Source organism: Polypterus senegalus, chromosome 4 (assembly GCF_016835505.1).
Source record: "Polypterus senegalus isolate Bchr_013 chromosome 4, ASM1683550v1, whole genome shotgun sequence".
In the NCBI taxonomy this organism is placed as follows: Eukaryota; Metazoa; Chordata; class Cladistia; order Polypteriformes; family Polypteridae; genus Polypterus; species Polypterus senegalus.
The window spans coordinates 136428937-136451005 of record NC_053157.1 but is presented as its reverse complement, the minus strand read 5'-3'; the positions used below and the strand labels follow the sequence as shown (position 1 = coordinate 136451005).

At 35.8% G+C, this 22069-nt stretch overlaps 1 protein-coding gene across 3 annotated transcripts in view; it reads right to left on the bottom strand.

The window, feature by feature from the left end:
• klhl5 (kelch-like family member 5) overlaps positions 1-22069 on the bottom strand; it is a 256324-nt gene that overhangs the window by 101538 nt on the left and 132717 nt on the right. Inside the window, exon 1 of one of the 3 annotated variants that reach the window (XM_039751302.1) lies at positions 13575-14098. The exons of the other annotated variants lie outside the window; for them this stretch is intronic. Within the exon in view, the coding sequence (XP_039607236.1) occupies positions 13575-14002 (428 nt within the window). The 5' untranslated portion in view covers positions 14003-14098. Of the gene's footprint in view, positions 1-13574; positions 14099-22069 lie in introns of those variants that run through there. 3 annotated transcript variants of the gene reach the window in all.

Below are 22069 nucleotides of genomic sequence, written 5' to 3'. Positions count from 1 at the left end.
ATTAGGAGAACAGCAGAAAGGTAAGGGGGGCTTAGTGATTAGAACACTGAACTTGGAACCACAACATTCACAGTTTGGTCTCCACCAGACCCACAGTGAAGACTTCAGCTATGTGTACACAAACATTCAAAATGTTGAAAACTCCCAGAATGTTTATGTTTTTGATTTATTTAAAAACATAGCCATGCTATTACTAATGTTAACAATATCACTGTTAGAAATATTTTATAATTTATTATTTACATTATGACTACAAAGACCTCTTTTCAACAGCTACTACTTTGGTGTCCTAATTGTAAACCATCCTAAGTCAACCTTAATTAATTATGTTTAAATGATAATTGGTTATTAGAGAAACCTTAGCAATTGTCATAGCACAGTTGAAACCTGTAATTCTGTTCAGTAAAGCTACTAATTTGTCTTTCCTTGGACAACAAGGTACTGGTATTTCTAAAGCACAATTCTGGGTTTAAAAATGGCCAAAATTAAACAGCTTTTTCAAGAAACATGTCATTTTATTATTTTGTGAAATTAAGGTTATATACAATGAGAAAAATATAAAAAAACTGAAGATTTCATACAAAGGTATCCAAATACAGTCTTGAGGGAAAAAGACTAAATGGATATAGCTAGGATAGAAAAAGAACTGAAAAGACTAGATGCACAACTGCAAAAGATGGTAAGTACAACAGAGTCTGGGGTTTGACAAACAAACACCTTACAGGTCCTTAGTTGGCTGCTTCTTTAAATACATGCCAAAGATCAATGTTATCTGTTACAGAGAAAAGCCAAACTTTGGAATATTGGCCTTAGAGGCAAGAGTATAAACAAAGCCAAAACTGAAACTGGCAACTAACAATTAGATGTTAAAATGGCCAAAGGTTGGGAACGACTCCGAAATCTACCGTCCAATTGTTGTGTTCTTTGGCCCATTTTAACCTTTCTTTTTCACTGTTGCAGATGGAAGAAAACCCAGACACACATAGGGAGAACATGCACACTCCATTCCAGTTAATGTCCGAGAGAAGGACCCATCCCAATGCATTGATAATATAGTTGGAGGGCAATACAGAGGACTGCAACCAGAAAAAATGAGTGCAAGGATATGACAGGGATGTAGTTAAAAGGTTTGAGGGGCACAGAAACCCAAACAAATAAAAAAAAGAGTTAAATCAAACCAAAAGCAGAAATATTAAACATGAGTCATAGCCTAACAAGCTAAACACTAAATCTTCTTGGTAGTTCCTTTTTGCTCCCACTAACATCAATGATGGAAAGAGGTCAGTGTTTTAGTAAAGAGACCAAATACTCAGATGCCAGAAGCTGTGCGATGCCATTTTAAGTCGGAAAGGACATGGCAATGCAAAATGTTATGTGACCTCTGTCTCAAATGTTTAGAAAATGGCAGAGCAACCCTAAATGATATGGCCACAGCCATGCTAAAATTATCCGAAGATTACAGTGACCATTTTTAAAAAAAAAAAAGAACACAAATGAGGTTGCCAGAATGGCAATATAATAATTTAAAAAGTGTAAAAAGAAACTGCATGTATATAAAAGTTATACAAATAAGTTCTACAGGTTCCTATAAACTCAAATTACAACAACAGGATCTATGAGGAGACAGTGCTACCCACTGTGCCACCATGTCTGCCTGCATTCATTATAGACCAATCAGCTTCACAAATATTTGAAAATCAGCAGTACTCTTCAAACAAACCAGGATATTACACCAAATCAAGAAATGTCAGCTTCAACTAGATTATAATGAAGCCTTCAGCAAAGTCCAGTGAACCTACAGCTAGTGTTACATGTCATATTGTTTCTATGATGACACTCTGCACAATGGCTTCAGGTAAGGCTACTAAAAGGATGAGAGTGATGAATAACAAAATGCGAGTATATACAATGATAGATGGCTCTGCTTTTGAAGCTAGTTTTAAATGGATTGGTCTGAAATGTAGACTGAACAACAGTAAAACGCTGTATTAGTCAAGCTTGTGCCCTGAGGTGTTTTATGATGGCATAATTTGTTCTGACTGTGACCTAATTATTGTCAGGTTTAAAGAGCTACAGTGTTCAATGGTAATAAATCAGGCTTTCTTTTACTACAGCATAGCTCTGGACGCAGGTAGTCTTTAACAACATGAAAAAAAAATCATTATGTTTGGAGGCAGATCCTACTTTTGATTGGTTATGTTTCAGATTCCTCTATAAATCTATCTATCTATCCATCGGTGCAGTTAATCCAGTTCAAGTTTGTAAGTTCCACAGCCTTTCGCTTTGTTTTATGTAATGTAATGCAGAGCAAACTCATGAACAAATAATGTATGAAAATCAAATATAATGATGGAAGAAGTTTTTTATGAGCATCTAAGAGCACTACATTTACTGCTTCCATACCTCTGCTCAGGTTCCAGAAATAATACAAAGTCACAAAACACAGAAATTAATTCATTCATTCATTCATTTAAAGCTAATTTATACAGTACTTCCGAGTTCAGCTTATACTATAACCATATGCAGAAAGCAGTTTATACCTCCGAATTGTGCTGCGCTGCAGGTACATGTTAGTTGGCAGTGCTTGTAGCTCACCAAGAAAAGCTAATGAACCACTGAAATGCAGGCAGTTGTGGCCCTCCAGGATCACCATTCCTTTTGGTACATGTTTTTTTCAATAGGTGAATGTATTTGTCCCTCACATTTTTTCATACATTTGCCTACTTCCAAACTGGAACATGAATGGAAACACATTTCAGGAATTATGTAGTTCCCAAACTGGCCAATCAGATAGGAATCTGTGTAGGGTTGATGTAACACATAGTGACATTGTTGAGGATGTGTAAGTCAGGCTATGGCATACATACCCCATAGACAACACAGATCATGGTGTGTGCTCAATGCAGGGGTATAAATCAGCCTTTACTCTTGATATTGCTTTCTCTGGTGAGACTTACTTTGCCAACCCAGCCCATCGAAAATCTAGCAGCAGTCTATAAGGTCCACCACTCACAAAACATTACAAAAAATTTAAAAATCCATCCATCCATTATCCAACCCGCTATATCCGAACTACAGGGTCACGGGGGTCTGCTGGAGCCAATCTCAGCCAACACAAGGCACAAGGCAGTAAACAAACCCCTGGAAGGGTGCCAGCCCACCGCAGAAAAAAAAAATTATATATATATATATATATGAGCTTATCCTCAAGGATCTTCCCTAAACAAACTCAAAGTAAACTGCAATAAATGGCACAACAGACAACCAGGTATTAGTAAAGAAATACCCAGCTAAATAATTAAGTCAAAAACTTACCAAATAATTTATTTCCTCTCATGAAAGTGGTTAGCGACAACTTGAACTGGACAACCTTTACTTAGCTTGTGCTCCAATAAAATGGTAAATGATAAATAAATCTATCTGAGAGATTTCTGCTCTCACACTTTAAAGCAAATGGCCACTAAAATCTTCTTATGTTGTTCATGATTAAATATAGTAAATTACATACACCACTAAATGCAATTTAAAGTACTTCACATTTTGAACTACTGCTTGAAAAATGAAGCAAATAGATATCAACCAAGCCAAATGTTCTTAGGCTTACAATGCAAAATATTGCTAATAGCTTGATGTTGTTCGACAACATGACATAAAGGTGTTGATGCCAGTTCTTCAGTGCAACTTCACAAAAACAGACAAGCCTCTTCAAGTGAATAATTTACAGTTATTATAAAACTGCTACTCTGGGAGTGAAAAGTGTCTCTCTGTCTTTGTTTTCATCTTTAATTCAATTTTAAAAAGTCTATTGAATAGTACACTCTCTCTGTTTTTCATATTCTTTCTATTACTGTATATCAAATTAATCAAATTGTATATTGCTAGATTTTGTTCAGCAGTCTTACATTTACATCATGGTCACAGGCCAAATGTTGTGGCTATTATGTTGACTCACTGCACCATTTATTTTGACAATCTGCCATACTGTTAGTAGACTAAGTCTCTTGACTTACAGTATATTAGAACATTAAAACATTTTTGATTAGAATAGGCCATTCAGTTCAAGAAGCTTGCCAATCCAATTTACCTAATTTCTCAAAACAAATATATAAGCAGTTGAGTTTGGGAGGTCACTAAAGTACTACTCTCCACCACACTACTTGGTAATTTATTGCAAGTGTCTGTACCTCTCTGTATGCAGAACAGCTTTCTAAAATTTGTGCGAAATTTGCCTTTGCAAATCTCCATCTTTATCCCCATGTTCTTGTTAGAGTTCATTTTAAAGTAATAGCTGGAATCCACTGATTCCCAGCACTTCAATCATGTCACTTCTTAATCTCCAATTGCTTAAAATTGAAAGGTTCCACTATTTCAAACTTTCTTAATAGGTCATACTTCTTAGTCCTGGAATCAGCCTAGCTGCATTTCTCTTGACTTACTCTAGGTCTTTTACGTTTTTTTTATAACAGACCAAAATTGGACACAGTTATAAAGCTACCAATTAGGTTAAAATGAAATCAAGATAAGATCGGAAGATATTTCTTAACAAAAAACGTATTGATGCTGATCTTTCTTGGGTCATACTTTAATAAATGTATTTCTGTAAACGCCTGTCAAGTGGAATGGCCTGTAACATTCCACACTAAATGCCACACAGATACTTCAATTTAGGTAAGATGATTTTAAAACAGTCACATATTTGTTTACGTTTTGAAGTATATAGAAAGTTCGAACACTTGTGCTGAAGTAAATTGTTGATGATTCATATTCTTTCACTGCTTCTTTTGAATGGCCAACTTCCTTACCCACTGTAAGTAAAACTTGACCGGCTTCATTGTTTGGTGCTAAAGAAGGAACAGACTAAGTGTAAACTGAAATATTAAACACTTATTTCTCAAAAAATTTTCTTTTGTGCCCTGTTACAAATGTAATCAAAAAATGCAGATAATTTCATAGCTCATTCATAACTAAAAGTTGCCTTTTTCCATGGGCTTAACTCCAGGAACTTTATAATACATTAGAGTATCTATGATATTGCAATCCATAAACCCAGGGCATTTTCAAAACCGAGGTTCTCTAAATCCTGTCATAGCTGATGTGCGATTTGTTAATACTGTGTCTGCATTTGGCCAAAATCATGGCTGAAACAAATAAATAAAATCTGGATACTCCATAGTATATGGTGTTAATGACCTCTGAAATTTATGGAACCCCCTAGGCATCAAGCAAAAATGGAAAAAAAAGAAAAAGTTTGAACAAATTATTAGCTCATTCAAATGAATTACGTAACTTTCCAAACAAATTACTAACTCTTTTGAATGAATTACATAACTCAGTTGAACGAATTATGTAACTCGATTAAATAACTCATTTGAACAAATTATGTAACTTACCTTGACTCTTATTTCAGTAGTACGGAGCCCTGTTCTGTATTAATTCATTCAAACAAATTATGATTTTTCCATCTTGCACTCCAGTTCTTATTATAGATCCCCGTACAATTTTCCAGGCATACAGTTCAGTGAACCATAAGTGAACTGTAAAGTGTGTGTTAACATCAGTGAACCGGAAGAGGAACTAGTTGGAAGACCATTGCGGTTGAAACGGTTCTTTTGAGTAGTCTGGAAACAAGTTTCAAAAGCAGTTACGAGAATGGATTTATGGAATTTTCTCTGAGAATGTGATATCCCAGAGTCAGTGGTGAAATATTAATAAAAGAATAGGTAAGTCTAAAATCTAGGCACTGAACAGCATAGAACAGATTGATACTATTGGCTGGCTATACTGTTCCAGTTCACAAAACTGCATACCATAAAAAATAGTTATTGAAATAAGAAAAAAAAAATCAGTTTGAACATATTACGTAAATTCTTTGAATGAGTTAAATAATTTATTCAAACGAGTTACAAATTTGTTTAAACAGATCACAAACAGATTTTTTTTTTTTTTGCCTGACACCTAAGAGGCTCCGTAGAGCTATCACCACCTTTAGGATAAAAAAAAAACTTATATGGTTTGCCAAACTCTTTGAACCAAGAAAATAATATATAGTTTTTTTACACAGCTGTAACTTTTGTGCCAATTTCTTTGCACTATAACTAAAGCAGTCTGCTCATTCAGTGACCTTTTAACTTTATATTTGAACATACATAACCTTGAACCAAATATCGAACATGGAAGTAAATTAAAAAAACTAAAATGAATAAAAGCTTTATTTGCAGCATTTTTTCCCCTCTTGTCCCAGTTTTATTTCAAGAAAATTGTAGGATCATTTACTTTGAAATATTCCTGTGGCATGGTGAGTCTCACAGGAGCATTTTCTCAGGATGAACTGTCAGAGGTACATTTTCAGAGATGGATTCCTGTTCAGTATCAGTTCTGTAAAGCCTGAAAATGAGGTGGATATACTAGACCAGGAAAACACTTGTATAACCAAATGGGAAAGTAAATGTTAAAAAAAAAAACATGTCCCAGGAGTAAGCATGAAATATTCACAATTAACAAGGCAGGTTGCTTGGACAGCCGTCTTTGGCAAGACCAAACTTGTGTCTTTAACTACTAAGTTGTACGTGTCTAGTGACTCACATGCCAATATTGTATTCTTTGATGTGGACAGTGTACTACATCCTGTTCTACTTATTAATGCACTAGGATGGTTCCTAAGTGTTTAATTTATATTTAATTTAAAATAACAGTCTTTTGGGTTTTATTAGGAAAGGGAGTCACACATTTAATCCAAAGTTGAATTTGCATTTGTACAAAAATCTTTTGTTCTTCCTAGTGCGTTTGTGTGTTGTATGTGTGTTTGTGTGTGATGCAGGGACAGTTAAACAGGATGCAAATGGGTTGAGGGGGGGAAAGGAAAATAACAGTCTAGAAAACTAAAAATAATGATTGAAATGGACAAATGAATACTTTGAAACATTGTTTAATTTTTGAAAGCACCTCAATGCCTCTTCCTTCTTCAACCAGGGTTCCAAAGCAGGTACTACAGAAATATCAATATACACTCAAGAGAGAAGTCACATTAACAAAAATCTGGACCAAAGAAAACTTTTTTTCCTCCAAAAGCTCTGGGTCAAGTTGAGTGGAGATATGCTAAGAAGAGTTAATACTAAAATGGTGAGCCCACCAACCATTATTAAAAAAAATGTGCTAGAAAAATTATTCTCCCTGCATCCTTGGATGGTTTTTGAAACTGTTTGAACTAGTTGTGCATATGGCAAAAGAACAAGAGAAGACCCACATGTTAGCTAAAAGAGACTGTGTTGGAAATAAAACTCCCTTTGTTAGTGAAACAGTGCTAAAGAGCCCAACTCTGCAAGGATGCAAGCTGGAACAGGAAGCTTCATAGCAGGACACAATGTGAAGAGACAATCATGGCTACTAAAATCTTTTCTTAGGCAAACTATTAGCAGTATCTACCTAAAGGGTTCAAGTTTGAGGCGTAATATCGATGTGGAATTGCATTTTTCTGGTAAAACAGTGAGACAGCAATCATCTATCCATCCTGAAAGAAATTGTGATTGGCAAACTACACTGTGATTGTCACAAAACAAGATAGAAGGGATCGTAAGATTACACTTCAAATGCTAAATAACTCCTTGTTTTGGAACATTTACTGGTGTCGTTAATGAGACAAGTGTAGTTCTTGCACAAGGCAACAGCACTTTTGATGGAAAACAGAATAGGGTGCAGAGAAATCAGATTTCATGCACGGGTTATAACTGGGAAGACAGTAATTTAATAACAAATCTCAGGACATGTAGCCAGAATTGTGTTCAGAGAATGAAGCAGTAAGTCATAAGCCAAAAAAGAGTACATGAGATATAAATCGTAATCAGAGAGTGTTGTGATGTGAGATTTTGCATATAACTTGATAAATGTTTTGTATGTCTTTATTTATAATTTAGGCAAATCAATGTAATTTAGTGTTACTTTGGTGAGAGGTATTCGTGTTTGCCCCCCCCCCTTTACGACTGTCTCTTTGTAATTTTATGACAGGATTTGGGGGGATGTGTCTTAAACCAGTTTGATGAGTATTTCTCTGCTAAAGTCTTTCAACCCCCCTGCAAGGAAGATGTTCTTTTTCACCCATTGGTCTGAGATATGGCTGTCTGGATTGGCTGGAGGGGTTGGACAGAAAACCTATAAATTTGCTTGCTCAACCACATTCTCTCTCTCTAACCAACATATGATGAAGAAGCATCTCTCTTGCTAACCTGTGATGATGAAGACAACACAATGAAGAGCACAGCTCAACAGCCATATTGAACAGACATGTGGCTGAAAGCTGAGCACCAACGATGCCTTAACTAGAGACATTAAGTAACTACAAGTCTGTGTGCCACCTGAATTACACATCACCATTTTATCAGGTTGTATGGTTGCCAATATTCAAATGCACTTTGCATTTTGTTATTTGCTATTATTTATGAATATTATCAGTAATACATTATTTTATGTGTAACTTAACTCCTGCTTGTCTTTTTACTACATCTAATTGCCTGAGGTTATAGATATAGAAGGGAAGGTGGGAATAAGTTATATACAGTGGTAAGTTTGTAGGCATTCTAAGGCTACATATTAATAATACAATAGGGGAAAGTAGAGAAATATATATATATATTACCAAGATAAAACAGAGAGGCAAAAAAAATGTCATAATCAACAAATTGAAAAACTAACAATATAAAATGATACATCATTTTTTTCTTTCATTAAACAGAGTCTTGAATAATTAGGTCAATATGGCAAAAGAGTCCAAGCTGCTGGTGAATGTTTATTGTTTTTAACCATGTTAACAACACAAGGAAGAAAAAGGAAACTCTGAAAACTAAACTCAAATGATTTTTAAAGGCCAGTGTACTTTTGGGAAAATTTTAAATTATAGGCAATATTAATGAAACAAGGAGATGTAAATTGATTGAGGAATCACAACTATCAGAAATTACGGACAGTTTTTTTAGGACCCAGTAGTCAATCCTCAGCTCCTTAAAAATGTAATTACAGTTTTAAAAGGCCTTGTTACTGTGCCTTCTTTCAGATGCCTGTGCTGTAGAATGTTCACTGTTTTCACTCTATAAATGCAAATAAGTGTCTCATGTAATGCCTCCTCGAGCAATTCTACTGACCAAAATCAAAGTGGTCAAATCTGACAACAGTGCTTGAAACAAAACAAAAGAAAGAAAACACTTTCATGTCTGGGAAAAAAAGAGCTGGTCAAGGTCAAAACACACAATGTGTTAAGCATTGAATGACATTGCCAGTTCAGCTGCACCTACCTTTGTATTTTTAAATGACACCGATGATGGGATGTATCTAGCCCCAGTGGAGAAATAAACAAAATAAACATGCCTCAAAGGCCCAACCTATGAATAGTAATCGTATGAGTATCACCTCATTTTCACAAATGTATGCTAATATACCATTTAGCACCAACTCTCACTGACTGAAGCAATTTGCAGGCAGCAGTATCACTGATACCATTTTAGATTCTTTGCAACTTAGTACAGCTAACCTTTCAATTATTTAATGTTTTGCATTTCTAAGAGTTTTGCCATATTAGAGGATTACAGGGTTCATATTTTTATTTGTTGGCCTATACTTTAGTTGATACTTTTACTGAAATTTCACCTTTTGTTGATGTAAGAACTGAAGTCAAGATAAATCTTGTGCCTTTATCACTTTTAATATGATCTTATGACCAAAACATCTAAGTAAAAAAAAAAAGATTCACTTTAAAGCAAAATAGCATTAAAAATTGCATCAATAAAACAAAAAATTCAACCAAAATGTGGACTCATGAGCATCTTATTGAAATTCAGAAGCTCACAAACGCCTGAAACATCATCAACCGGCCATTCCATGCCTTTCATTCTTCCATCAATTTTCTGAGTTGTCTTAATCCAGCTCAGGGCTTCACAGGACCATAATTTATCCCTGCAGCAATGGGCAAAATGAGCACATTCATCCAATGTCGATTTTTTTTTAAGAGTGACATTACACAGAGATTTGACCAATTAGATGAATAACGGTATATCTACAGTAAGTAGTGCCGTGGTAAACGCTTCTCAGTGTAAGTGATCTTGATACAAATTACACAAATAACAAGAGCAGTTGTTTTTATATCCTAAAGTAGGCTCACTGAATTGAATAATTAAAAATAATTTTTCACCGAATGTATGTCTTCATTTATTGAAACATAACAAATATCTAAAATTATTGTGTATTAACGTCAAATTCTAATAGATAAAGAGCACAGAGATTATTTATTTCAATTTCTAAATATCACATTAAAGACACTACGGTGGGCTGGCGCCCTGCCCGGGGTTTGTTTCCTGCCTTGCACCCTGTGTTGGCTGGGATTGGCTCCAGCAGACCCCCGTGACCCTGTAGATAGGATATAGCAGGTTGGATAATGGATGGATGGATGAACATTAAAGACAGATACAATCTGCATTTTCATTCTTTACACAAATTATGCTCCACTCATACATGTTTGTATCACAGTAGGTCTTCATCAGACACAGCAGTCTTGATCATGTGCCCCAATTCAGGGGGTCACTGCTAAGAAAATTCGTCAAGGTAACTAATTCAAAAGTATGCAAATACAACACTCAGTCTCTATCACTCATCTTTAATACTATACCCCTCATGTACAGTATTTGTCTACAATTTGATGTGAAATGTCAGATTTGGTACTTACTCCTACTGCACAGCAAATGATGACATGGAATAACTAAAATTTGAGCAGTTAATCAGGTACCCATTAAGCACAAGCTTGCTATAAAATGAGTGGAGCAGGCAGAATAAACATCCATCAATTTATCCATCTGTCCAGCCCAATTCAAGGTCTCTGTGGGAAGCTGGCGTCTATCCAGTTAGATTGAACATAAAGGATGAAAAATGACATGAATGACAATTTGAGAATTTTGTAGAGAGCAATTTATTTCACGTCAATTATACATTTTAACATTTTATATTTTAGTAAATCCATTGATTCATCCAGTGCCCAGTATATGCTCCTGGATGCCAGAATCTTTCTTGGCAGCTTTATGCTTTTGTTATATGATTTTACTGATATTTAATTTTTATTTTCACATAAGAATGTCACATTTGATTTTAATGAATGTTTTGGCAGTAGAGTAAGCCATGACAGTGAAGCACCTTTATATATGGATATGGAACAATGCCAAGTGAGAAAATACATAACATTTTCAAATCCACTTAACTCATTTGAGTGTTATGGGGACCAAGGGCTAGAGTTATCAGTAGGACCTTTCCCAGGCAGGTCACCAGGCCTTCCGCTATCCTCTTGTCAGTGCTATATTGGCCTAATTCAATAAAGTGTAATACACATACTCACTCACACTGGGGCCAATTAATGTAAAAAACACATCTTTGGGGCTGTGGGAGGAAAACTGAACTACATAGAGGATAGCCCGCATTGACATGGAGAGAATGTGCACACTCCACACAGGCAAAGACCAGGTCTGTGATGATGGATCTATAAGGCAGTGGTGCTAACCACTGTACAACCACACTGCCCATAGGAGGAGACAGCTGCAGGAATTATTGGTATAACATTTCTGGTTTCAAATATAGTCCCACAGTTCAATAAATTTTACTTTATAAAATTCAACAGAATTTTGCACTGGCACTTAAATTGAAAAAATGGAAAAAATGATGTTCAAGGAAGGAGTTATAAAAATAATCTAATGAGACTTTTCAACTGAAAGGAGAATGATTTGATACCACTTTAAAAATACTAGGGTACTGCAACTATTACAACAACATTTTTGAATAAAACAGAATAAATTAGAATACTAAATCAAATCTGTAGGCAGTGTTACAAATTACAGATTAGAACAGCTTTCAGATTCAAAGTTGTCAAAAAATGAGTCGAATAGTATTAGTATAGAAGGATGCTAGATGATAAACTATTGACTACATTTAAAAAAAGTTACAAAAGTTCTCGAAAAACATTTTTACATTTATTTAAACTTTAAGCACAATACGTCTGTTACTATAAAATTGATTAAACTAATCAATAAGTTTAGAGAGGACAATAATAACAAATGAAAGACAAAATTAAAAATGTGTAAATGTATTGACTGCATAGGGCAGCAGCAGTTGTTTTTAAGAAATGAATCAGGAAATATAGCAAGCTAAATCATAACCAGGAGAGCAGGAATCAAATAAACTAAGCATTAGGACATAAGACAAAACATTGTGTTGAAATACTAGAGTAAAAAGATTGAAAGCAAGAATACTACATGCAATTGGGCCAAAATGAGAGAGAAAAGATTTTGAAATCAAGGAGCCTTTCAATGAAAAAAACAAACAGAATGTTGAGTCTTTTTATTTTAATTCAAACTCACACAATCAGAAAATATTTGACGTTGACCTTTACACCTTTCACCTGGTGATGTCACAGGCTGCACACTTTCTGTTGAGCTTACTTGACCATGGCTTAGTAACTATCAACAAGAACGCCTAATAATGGCGGTGCTTATAAAAATACAAGAAGTTGAAGCTGGATGGCATAAAGAATGTGGAAACTGGAGTCCAAAACAAACTACTTAAAATGATGGATAGATTATTTGTACAGCCTCAGAAACCATTTGCAAAAATTGGGAACAAGAGTCATATCATGCCAATGAAAAGACAAAATGCAAGAAAGAAGTAGAAAGCCACTCACAACTCCACTTTCAGATAGTCGTAGTATTGATGATTTAGCCATATTAACCTTTTTCTTACATTACTATCTTCTCACTTTTTATCTGTAATTGTCAAAATGTTTGGTCTGAAAACAAAATGGTTTCATATCCAGACTCAATGAAAAGCCTAGTGCTTTTATCCTCATTTTTTTTCTGTTTAGGTATGCAGTTATTCATTATGTGCAACTGCATAACCATGATATTTTCTATAATTGCCACTTACACAAGATGATCACAGACGTGTAATTCAAGGGTATACATAATGCCCAATAAGTTCTCTAGTGGATTGCCTTTACACCAAATTCACTTATGTTTTCATTCTACAGTACATTATGATCAGTAGCATGCTTTAATGTTTAAGTCGCCCCTTACGGTTGAGAGCAGTAACGATTCCAGGCTATCATTCTTAAGTTTGTTCATTGTCCAAATATTTGTTTGCTGCATTCTCATGTAAAGTGCACTCAATGAAACAAATGTATTAATTTCACAAAAATATGCCTAATATGTTTTGTGTTGAATTCTTTAAAGGTAGGTGTAATTTAAATACTGTATAGTCTGGGTAGTTAGTTTAAAACAGCACTCATTTAAATGTATTAAATTTAAATGTGTATATATACTATATATATATATATATATATATATATATATATATACATATATATATACATATATATATATATATATATATATATATATACAGAAATTGAAGGGTGCAGGTGCACACATGGTTTAGAAGTGTAATTAACATGAAAGTTTCCCTTTGCAGTTTTAACACCAGTAATTTAAGTTCCAAGACAGTATTAACAAAAAAAAAATCCTTTTCTTTTGCCAATTCAAGAGACTAAAAAAACTAACCTGCAAGAACTGGTGTCCGATTCGTTCTCTTCCTCACTCCCTCCTGCTTCATCGGCTTCGTTCACATCCAGTGCACGTGCTCCCTCACAGGCCTCCGTTACTTTAAATGTAGAGGGGTCAGGGGGATAAGAGGTCGGCCAAAAGGGTGAGCTCAAGCAGTCATCAGGTCGGGATAAGCGAGGCCAGCCAATTGATGCCAAGGGGACAGGTAGATTCCCCTGGTCCAAAAACTTTCTGCTGCTGTTGCTGCTTCCACTGCTGTTGTTACTGTTGTCAGAGGGACTCCCCACTGCCCCAGTATTGCAAAATTCCCCTAACTGTTGGCTTTCTCCTGCACTGGCTGGAGGGGGGGACGTGGGATGGCTGAACCACCTCCATCTAATTCGCAGGATCTGCTTCACATCAAAGTCCTTTCTGGAGCCTGACATGGCTCCACTAAGACCAACAGTAGTGTAGACAAGAGTACTAACTGTACTGGAAAAGACTTGTTCTGCACATAAGCAAATGTTCACACTACAATTCTCTCTCTCGCTCTCTCTCTCTCTCCCTCCCTCACACACACACAGAAACACACGCACGCACACACACACACACACACACACACACACACTCACTCTCTCTCTCTCTCTCTCCCTCACTCACACGTTCACTGCATCCCTGCCTGCCTACCTCTTGGAGGATGATAGGAAAAAAAGAAAAGCAAACCACAAATTGCTTTTACATGAAATGAAAAAGGGTGTTTTTTTTTAATCCAGTGGCATCAAGCTTTAAAGTAAACGAAGGAGAAAATACAATCATTCAGATACTCTAATGCAGAGTCCTGGGCGTGCTGCTGTCCTCGATCAAGATCAGGACCTTATCCACGCTGCGCTCTGGTATAAAGAGCACTTTCTGTTGCCTTGCTCTTCATCCTTTGACCATCAGCGTTCAGATACACTGACAGCATTCATTAAGCCCTTTCAAACGGCAACCACCACCCCCTCCTCCTAAACCACAAATGACAGAGACAGACAGCAGCTCTGATGCAGCATCTCAACACAGCCTTAGCTGCTTGCATTAACCCTGTAAATGCCACAAAGGAGAAGCCTGCTACACAGAAATCACTACAGTAGTTTTTGTAGCCCCGGACACAGACTTAATAAAGATGTTGATGGAATGGCAAACAACTGAGGATATACAAAATGGGATTATTTCTGGGTAGGGTAACATTTTCTTTTAACTTGGCATCATTGAGGAAAATACAGAATAGAAAAGAGTCCAAAAAATACAACGTATCAAGCACTAATTTATGAGGATCTAAATGTAAAAATTGGCACAGTACTGAAAAAGGGCCATTTCTAAGCATAAAAAATAAGCACAGCCTTTCAACAAAACAAGTTACCACAGAAATCACATTGGCGGAGTTAGTACTGTACATTATAACTGATAGTATGAATTTATTGAATGTCTCTTTCTCTGCAATTACACAAGTAACAGAACTGATAGTATTAATTTAATTAATGCCTCTTTTTCTGCAATTAAACAAGTAACAGAAAAAAACTGTTGTATAAATTGATCCAAAAAATGGTTGGGCTGAAAAGAAGATCTTTCTTGTAATCTTTTAATTCAAATACTATTTTCTGTTAAATGTATTATTTTGAATATATGTCTAAAAATGAAAGCAGGAAAAAGGAAACACACACAAGTAATTTAGGCTAATTAAAGACAAAGGTAATGCAAAACTTTCAGCTGTGCAATGGGAGAAGAACATTGATCTGAGTCCGGAGTAAATAAAGCTGATACTGCAATGGGATGCCTTCACCAGTACAAACAGGGCAGAGACTAGAAACGTGAAATTAACTGCAATGTGAATACAAAGCATGTTCAAAGAAGAGACTCTATGGACAATGCCCACTAGTGTACATTTAAATATAAGCTAACATGTTTCCCCTTTACAGAAGAAGTCTGATTCAGAGTCTATCTGAATTAATGATAGGATTCATAATACACCCAAACCTGTTTCATTCAATTTAGAGTTATAGAGGGGTTATAGTTTGACTAAATGCAGGAAACAATCCTGGATATGGCATGATGTTTAGCCATGAATAAAAAAGATGGTAGTTTAAAAATAATTAAAAGTACTATTTAACATTTTTCTGTGAGAAACTTCTAGCAAACATGTCAGCATATCATCATCGAACTTATTAAGATTATATAAATACACTCAGCCTTACACATATACCATGGAGGGCACACTGTTACAGCTGTTAGTTAATTTTATACTGATAAATTTCGGATGGAGTGGTGGCTCTGAGGCTAGGGATCTGCACCGTCAATCGGAAGGTTGCCGGTTCGAATCCCGTAAATGCCAAAAGGGACTCTGCTCTGTTGGGCCCTTGAGCAAGGCCCTTAACCTACAATTGCTGAGCGCTTTGAGTAATGAGAAAAGCGCTATATAAATGCAAAGAATTATTATTATTATTATTGTTATCCTCCAGTCAGTCAAAACCAGTGGTAGGCGTTTATAATAATGAAGAACTATGGCTGATGATAGGTCCTACAGTATATAAGGTATTACATATTGTAGATGTTATCATACAGATGTATATATTTGGTATTTTTCAAGTATTTGCACCAAAATAAACATTATTCAGCTTCATGGTGTGTTGTTTCAGTCTAATTAATGCGTGATTGGCCAATGTTTGGTCACTGATTTATTGGTAAGAGTTGAGCACGCACGTTGCGACAATTGCAGTTTCAACTTTTGATATATAAGTCACTGCCACAAACAAGCAAGCAACAAAAATTTAACCGATGTGCTAACTGGTCCAGTTTTGAGTGGAGAGTGCAGAGTTCAACAATACAATAGGTCATGATTGAGTTCAGCTTTATCAGAGAGTATAAGATGGTGGTAATCAATAAGCTCTTAGCAGAGGCTGTAGGTGCTAACAGAATGGGAAACTCTTTTGCAAAAGTCTCCATTCTCGTATAGCATGTCCAATAATGTTTATGTAATAAAACAAATAGTGCAAACACAACTACAAAGTAATGTGCAATCATTATGGTAAAGGCTGTCTTGTCTTCAAAATCTCTGTTCCTCATTTATCTCATTTCTTTACTCTATAATAGTATTCTGATTTCATTATCCTTCCAAGTTAAACATCACTCCACTTCTACCCCAGTAACTGGTAGTTTTCTTTTTGGAAATGTTATTATCAGAGACACAATGCTACTAAGCTTAAGTATGTTCTTGACTTATTCAATGGCTTACTTTTTCTCACAATCTGTAGCACATATATTTGAGTACCTTATACAAATAGCTGAATAATTTGTTAGTTTTATGCATATTTATTTTGTACATTATTTAGAGTAATCACACACTGCAAAGTCTCTTAACAAAGTTTGATGCTATATTTTGGTTTATCCTTGAAGCCACTTCACCTAAATATATCTGCTTTCAATTCTTTTAACATGTGAAAAATAAAGTTAGTCAAGGTACTGGAAAATATAATAAAAGTATCAAAAGCTCTGCACTGCACCAAAATAATGCAACATTTATAAAAACCCCAACGGCTTTCCCCTAGCAGGTTCACATGTCCCTCGATGCAAATGCATTACAGTGGTAGCCTCCTATGAGACCAGTTTCCCAGCCTCCTCAGCAACAATAAGACCCTCATCTGACAAAGTACAACACAGTTACTAATCTGAAAGTGATACAAATTCTATGTCACAATAATACTTTATTTACAAATGGAAAAGCAAGATATTTTATTTTAGCCTTCTGATGTTTTTCTAAAGTTACATATTGATTTATGCTCCAGTTTCTGTCTTTATTTTTAATTTTTGCTTTTGAATACCTTGCACTTTGTTTTAATTCCATGCAGAGAACAAAAAGGATGATTGTATTTGGAGTGCATCAAATATTCGTTCTGTTGGATCTTATTTCTCACGCTCTTACATTTATCAAGCAGAGGTGATTCTCATAAGGTACAATTTGCTACAAAAACAGTATTTTGGCTCTTATTCTGCTTTACTATATGTAAATCTTCCTCCTATATTTTACTTTTGATTAAACATTCTGCAGCACAGATCAATTGGTCATCTGGCCCCAATACTGAAGAGTGGAAATAAGTGATGAATTCAGTTCAGAAGAAGATGGCTGGAACCCAGTACACTGACCCTACTCTTGGTGTCTGATTTTTTTCATTTTTTTAAAATTATTACTTCGCTTTCTTCCCCATTTAGCCTGCTCACAGATGAGGTCACTCTCTTGGGTAGCTCATTCAAACTCATTCTGCTTGATACATTTCCTTACTGGGCTGGGTTAATTTATGGGTAGAGAGTAATGGCACCAATGGGTGGAGTGTTCATGTTTTTGCTTGATTTAATTCTTCTTAAAACTTATTTTATTGTTTGGCCTAATTTTGTATTTGAAATTTAAATGGATTCAAATCACATTTTATTTGTCACATACAAATTACATATACGGTACAATATGATGCCAAAAGGTTTCTTCTCAACTCCAATGACTGTGCCTTTAAGAAGAATATAAAGGAACAATAACAAAATATTTGTAAGATAATGATTTACTTTTAACAACAAATGAACGTCTTTGAAAGAAGAAAGAAAACTGAGCAACACAGAGGTGGAAAAATCAGCATGAACACGAGGAGAAAATACAAATTCAGCATGTAGTTGAAAGCATTGGCAAGTTATATACTTCACTTGCACATCCCAATGCAGGTATAAATTGGAAATACTTTACAGTGATATCCACAATTAAGGTGCTGTATAAAATATGAATGCAACAGCCTATTATTCAAAGCAAACACATTTTTCTTCACATAGTATAATCATTAAAAAACAAAAAATCAGTATTTGGAGAACAAAAAATTAAAAAGGCAGTGAGGATGAAATATTTATTTAAAAGGTTGTCTTGGTTACCTTCTCCTTAGACATGCAAACTAAGTACAAGCAAAAGACAATGACTGAGTCATCAGCAGTGACATCAAAAGATTAAAGCACAGGGCACTGTCACTCTACTTCAGTGGTGATTGTAATAGAACAGTTTGATAATCTTATAAAGCTGACTTTTCTTGCAATGCCCATGTATTGGTCTGTGGCATCCAGGAGCCTCTTGAACTCACAACCATTGATAGTCATAGACCAAGATGAGCCGGGCAAATGAGGACACACACGCATGCAGCAAAGCGTAAGTGCAAAAAAGTGACATGCCCTCTTATTAAAAACAATCAAAAATGCAGTGCAGTTCTCCTTCTTCTTTGAATAAATAAACAATCCACTAAAATCAGTGAAATCTGTGCAGAGGTTAAAACAGTCCATATAAATAATCCATAAAATGAAGTTAAAATTCCAGAGACAGTTCTTCTCTTCCTTTAAAACATGATCCCCAGTGCTTCCTTCTAAAAACCTACATCTTCTCGGCTTACTCTCTATAGATCCTGCATGATGAGGAGAGGTCCTTTCGACAGGTGCAGTCTACCTTTCAGGGTCCCCGTAGCCAGGTCTGAAAACAACCACAGGGTGCTACACTGAACTGCACACCCGTCTCCTGCCACCAGCTCCTCAGCGTCCATGTGAGGCATTACATAATGGGCCACTCCTAGTTCAGTAGGAGCTCCCCTTCTTCAGCCCTAGGCTCCTCTGCCAGAGGCTCAACACCAACCAACTGCCTCCATCCTACTTTAAAACGAGTTCTCCATCTACTGTCTTTCACTCCTTCTTTACTTTATTTAACCTCTGTTCTCTCCTTTGCCTCTCCTTTCTTTCTCTCTCTCCCTTCTTTTGCTATTATATTGCTGTTCCCCTTCTGCCGTGCAGGGTCCTTTTTGTTTATCTGCTGAAGTGAGTGCAGACGTGACCCTCCGCCCACTCTGAGGCACGAATGTGGCTCCTGACCCATCCACTTGCATTTGTACATTAGTATGCAGTCAGGCAAACAACCCAATCAATCGCTGAGCAGTGCTGTAACATGTACACTTACACCCGATTATGAGCCTGTATGCTCTTGGGACTTGATCATTTATTTAAAAATGCCATTGTGCCATGGACCCCTTTTTGCAGACTATCACTCTGAAACCCAATAGTGAAAACAACAGATAGCTATCAATCGCTGTGCAATGCTTGAAACCATCTTTCTATAAAATGGAAGAACCTGATGAAAGGATAATGTATTTGAGTATTAAAGAGATAACTCAAAGGCAAAGAAAGTAAAAAGTCAGGAGAAGAGGGGCCCATTCTTAAAGGAAGTTTGTAAATAATAACAATAATAATTCTTTTCTCACTACTCAAAGCGCTCAAAACATGAAAAGAAATGCAAAACCTCCAGTTTTTCTTAAACAACAAAGTGCAGTATCTGAAGTGTTTGTGACTCAGCCTTATGATGATGGCCACCCATATGCCACATGCACATAGTCATGGCCACCTATACACATAGTCATTCCTCTAGTAACACAAGAGAACATAACAGTAAAAAGCTAAGAAATAAATGAACAAATAACCTATTTCATTCAAGTGCTGACACCATTCACCTCAGAGGTCTCAGGCAACCTCTGCCCGTCCTATCAATTCCAGGCAAAAGGTAAAAACTAACTCTGGACAGGATGCCAGTCAATCACAGGACACCATCATACATATTCTCCATACTCAGTCATAGTGGATTAGTTTAGAGTATAAATGTGCATATGAGAGATATTCCAGTTAGCAACTTGTTGATAACACTTAATGAATACTACAAGGGCATGAGAAAGACACGATTTAGCGTCAGGGGCTGTGTATAAAAGAAACCCCCAAAGGGAAAACATGCTGCCACTGAGAATCTATTGTGTGCGTAAACATCAGCTAACAAGATTCAGTAGCCAATATATGTATACTAGTTGCCCTTGAAAAGATTTCTTTAGGAAAACCAAAATAAGTGATGTGCCTGGTATGTGGCATTTGATCAACCGTACTCTGTAACTGACTCTATAGAAGAGGGTAGTTTTAGAATCATACTGTTTAAGTTGGTAAAGAAAAGATAGTCAGACTGGGGCCAAACACAGCTCAGAATTCACAGGTTCAGGACTCTGCTGGTATGGCCCTGGGATTATGTAGGCCATCCACTGCTGACTCCAGGAATGATTCTTGAGCAATGTACGTCTACATTAAGTATAGACGACACAGCTAAAATGTGAGAAATTTAAGAATATTTCCACTTTGACCAACTGGCATTCAACATAAGCAGACCATTTGAGGGTAACCTCTTGTGTACAGGTAGGCCCAATGAGTTGACTGTTATTTAATTAGCTTTTTCTTATTTATACTTTGTACAAGATATCTGCATTTGACAAATTGTCGATTCTAAATTTGAACTGTGTGAATGTGAGTGTGGCTATGTACATGAAGAATACTATAAAGGCTGGTGTCCTGTCTAGGGTTGGCCCCTGCTTGCAACTGATACTACCCTGAATGCCAGCAATCATTACTTGTACAGTACATCAGAGAATATTATGTTATCCTCGTAATGCTCATTTCACTCTTAAATATTTTTGAAATACAATATATATATATATATATATTTCTGGAAACAGGCTTAATAATAGGAAAAAGTAAATTTTAAAAGGAAGAAATAAAATACTATGTTTTGAGAAATATATAAAAAGATTTTTTAGAAAGTGTCTAATCGGGGGGTATAAAACTCTTGAACTATTAAGGATGTACAATAAATACTTGAAAGTGGATGTAGAAAGAGGGCAAAAACTAAATTGCATCTGTTATGCTCTGTGCCATTAGGTTGAACTGTGATCTGGTAAAGTGCTTTTTGATAGTGGCCATTATGCAAATTCTGAATATTAGTACGCCAAATAAAAATGACTGATGGAGTGAGCTGTGTAGGAAAAACAGAAACTACACAATGAAAATGCAAACTTACGTTCAAAATTTGTACATTTTGTGAAATGTTAACATAGTACCATATACACATACTGTTCCACTTAATATATATGACAATTCTCAACAATAACCTGAGCCAGCTGTGATCTTGGATTCTGAAAAAGTATCATCTTTGTTTGAATCAGGCCACTGTATAAAATTTAAATTTTCAGCGTACCAATTTTAAATGCTTGCTAAACAATATTTTCTTCCTCAGTTGTTTAGATAAATACTGAGTGGAGACAAAGCTAATATGTACAGCATCGTCAGATTTCTGCCAATTGGGCCTGTTTTATCTTGCATAATAGTGTTTGATTAATCTACGCCGTCAGAGGATGAAGTGGAGAATAGCATCATAAGGAACGCTGAACTGCCTTTTTCTTGACTGTTTAAAAAAAAACCAAAAAAACTGCTAGACATTTTCTTGGCAAGTCCAGCATTAAAAGTTGTGCAGGGGGTCTTGAAAGTGGTCAAATAGCCCACAACTCAGTGGCAATATGGATAACTTATAATTTCAACAAAATTTTAATTTTAAACATCCAGCCTGGGGCTTCTTAAATATTAACGTCCTGAATGGTATACCTGCG